Below are 2,838 nucleotides of genomic sequence, written 5' to 3'. Positions count from 1 at the left end.
GCCAAAGCCTGGCCAAATATTGACACTTCAGCATTTAAGAGTGGGCTCGACTGTGAAGATATAAAATCTCATATAAGTGATGGCATCTGCAATGACATCAAACAATTTTGTCATTCACAATTACAAAAAAACTTTTGTTCGTGCTGACTACGAAGAATTTTTACGTCTAGTACTTACATTTTTTGGTGATAATGGTGGTAAGTTTAAAACACCCGGAGCTACAAGTCATGCACGTTGGTTGTCAAAGGAAATATATTCCTTGAAAGTATTTCTTTTTTGTGATCAATTTCACTTGAGTAAAGATGAATTAAAGGGTTTAAGTCACATTTGCGTTTTTTTTAGTGCGTTTATATATAAAAGCTTGGTACAAATGCTCTAATGCAATTACCCTGCATGATTTAAACTTTGTAAAAGAACGTATTAATTATGAAAAAGTGAACGCAAGTATTTCTTCGGAATTGCTGAGAAAAATGCAACAACACATGTGGTATTTGTCAGAGGAAAACGTCGCAATGGCTTTCTTTGATTTCAATGTTTCTGTAGATGTTAAGAAACAAATGGTAAAAAATTTAAAATCAGAAGAGCCAACTAATAAACTACAAAACAATCGCAAAATAAAAAAAATTAAKTGACTTAGGCAATTCGGATTTAAGCGAATTTGTATCCAAAAGAACTTTAACAGTTTTTATGAATTATTAGTATTTGGATCCAGAGTCTTGGGAAACAAACGAGGAATTCCAAAATGGTCGCACAAATTGCTTGTTACTGATGATACAGCGGAAAGAGGTATTAAATTTATAAAGGATTTCAATACTATTCTTACAAATAAAGAAGAAGAAAAACAGTTCCTCCTTCAAGTTGTTGAAGAATACAAAAAAATATAAGTCCTATAAAAAATCAGAATTAATTTAAGTTTTAATATTTCTAGATGTATTAAATAAATGGATATGAATAAAAATATTTCCTTTAAGTAGTAGTTTTAAGTTAATATAATGCAAAAAATTGGAGAAAAATAATACACTAAAAGAAAAATTGATACTTGAATACATAAAACTTGTTTTTTCCTATAGGAAGGCAATTTTTAATTTTAAAACGCTTCCGTCTTCCCATCATCCGATTGTCCCCAAATTTTTTTTTTACATAAAAAGTAAAAAAAAACCCCATTCTGTAAACATAGAATACATTTGATTCTGTAAACATAGAATACATTTTGAATTTTAAGGACAGGTCTAATAAACATATGGTCACCTAAAATGCAAAATAACGTAACAACATTTTCGAAAATTTAGAGTGAAAGAGTGAAAAAAAATTTAATATTGGTTAAAACTGGTTTATATTTGAGCGCAGACCCTGAAAATGTTGGACAAATGTCATATTATGAATGTAATTCTATATATATCTCTATTAGTTTTAATTGATACAAATAACCGTCAGGAGAATAGCAACATTTGGAACTTAATTGTAGCTTATCAATATTTTAATTCCTACTCCGTTATTTTATATGTAAATGAGAATGTGAATTACATTATACTTTCAGGCGCTAAGAGATGGAGTGTTTGATGTGTTGCCAGACAGCTGCATGAACAGCTTAACTGCTGAAGATCTTCGTCTACTATTAAACGGCGTTGGAGACATAAATGTGTCCACTTTGATATCATATACAACTTTCAATGATGAATCCAGTGAGGGATCTGACAAGCTCTTGAAATTTAAAAGATGGTTTTGGAGCATTGTAGAAAAAATGGGTACTTCAGAGCGTCAAGATTTGGTAATATTGATTTAAACTTTAACGAAAAATATTTGTATATTTTAATAATTATATATCAAATACAAGGTTTATTTCTGGACCGGCTCACCTGCGCTACCAGCCTCCGAAGAAGGATTTCAGCCCCTTCCTTCAGTAACTATTAGACCAGCCGATGATTCGCATTTACCTACAGCAAACACCTGTATATCACGTTTATATATACCATTATATTCTAGCAAAACCATATTACGTAGTAAATTACTTATGGCCATTAAATCGAAAAACTTTGGTTTTGTATAAATTTAGAGATAAGCTTTTAACTAGAGTATAGTTCTACAAATTCCATTTATATTAATGGCGAAATTGAGATAACTAATTTATGTTTTCTTGTACGACATACTTATTTATTATAAGAATATATGTATTTTAAATTGCTTGTAAAATTGATTTTATTTCCGCTTACAATTTGAATTCAATAAAAAATCTGAACATCTAAACTTTTTTATTGATAAACAGAAATGTTTATTTACATGTAATGGGTTAAATAAAACAAAACATATATATACAATATCTTTTCTATTATAAAATCAGTGCTTTTTCAAAAGAGGATATTAATCTTTTTAACTAAGTGTGCAGTCTTGGTCTTACTACCAATATACACAATTTCACCAGCTTTAAATGTACAGTGAATAAATAAAGTTTACACATAACTAGTTCTATTAATCTACGACAGGTTGATTTGTTTTAAAATTAATAGAATTCTTTATTTTGTTTTTTGAAACATATGTTTAACATTAGTTTTTTTTTTACACAAGTACAAATAATTCATACTAAAGCTTAAAATGCGCCCAATTACTATACTAATGATTATTTATATAAATCAAGAGTAACTACAATAGTTTTAGATGTACGTATTAGTTTTTGGCCTTCATTTTGTTGAAATTATTGCCCCCAGACGACGACCTATACTACTCCCCACTCAATTTCTAGTATTTGGGGATGTTCGAGTCTCAATCACTGCGGCAATATTGCAAAGCATCATATTCGACGCAAAAATGTGGCAACTTTTGCAAATGTCAAGCGTTCGAACA

At 29.6% G+C, this 2,838-nt stretch overlaps 2 protein-coding genes across 3 annotated transcripts in view; one reads left to right on the top strand and one right to left on the bottom strand.

The window, feature by feature from the left end:
* LOC108974273 (E3 ubiquitin-protein ligase hyd) overlaps window positions 1-2,181 on the top strand; it is a 90,624-nt gene extending 88,443 nt beyond the window's left edge. For both annotated transcript variants that reach the window (XM_018941981.1, XM_018941979.1), the window contains exons 18-19: window positions 1,538-1,768; window positions 1,835-2,181. In XM_018941981.1, coding sequence (XP_018797526.1) covers window positions 1,538-1,768; window positions 1,835-2,047 — 444 coding nt within the window. In that variant the 3' untranslated portion in view covers window positions 2,048-2,181. The remainder of the gene's footprint in view (window positions 1-1,537; window positions 1,769-1,834) is intronic.
* A 285-nt stretch (window positions 2,182-2,466) lies between these two features.
* The window catches only part of LOC108974271 (putative nuclease HARBI1), a 3,284-nt gene continuing 2,912 nt past the window's right edge, over window positions 2,467-2,838 (bottom strand). The window contains exon 3 of the mRNA XM_018941977.1: window positions 2,467-2,471. Coding sequence (XP_018797522.1) covers window positions 2,467-2,471 — 5 coding nt within the window. The remainder of the gene's footprint in view (window positions 2,472-2,838) is intronic.

This window comes from Bactrocera latifrons, unplaced genomic scaffold (genome assembly GCF_001853355.1).
Source record: "Bactrocera latifrons isolate USDA-ARS-PBARC rearing strain unplaced genomic scaffold, ASM185335v1 scaffold_540, whole genome shotgun sequence".
Classification (NCBI taxonomy): Eukaryota; Metazoa; Arthropoda; class Insecta; order Diptera; family Tephritidae; genus Bactrocera; species Bactrocera latifrons.
Note: the sequence above shows the minus strand (reverse complement) of the source record. Positions and strands in the feature narration are given on the sequence as shown.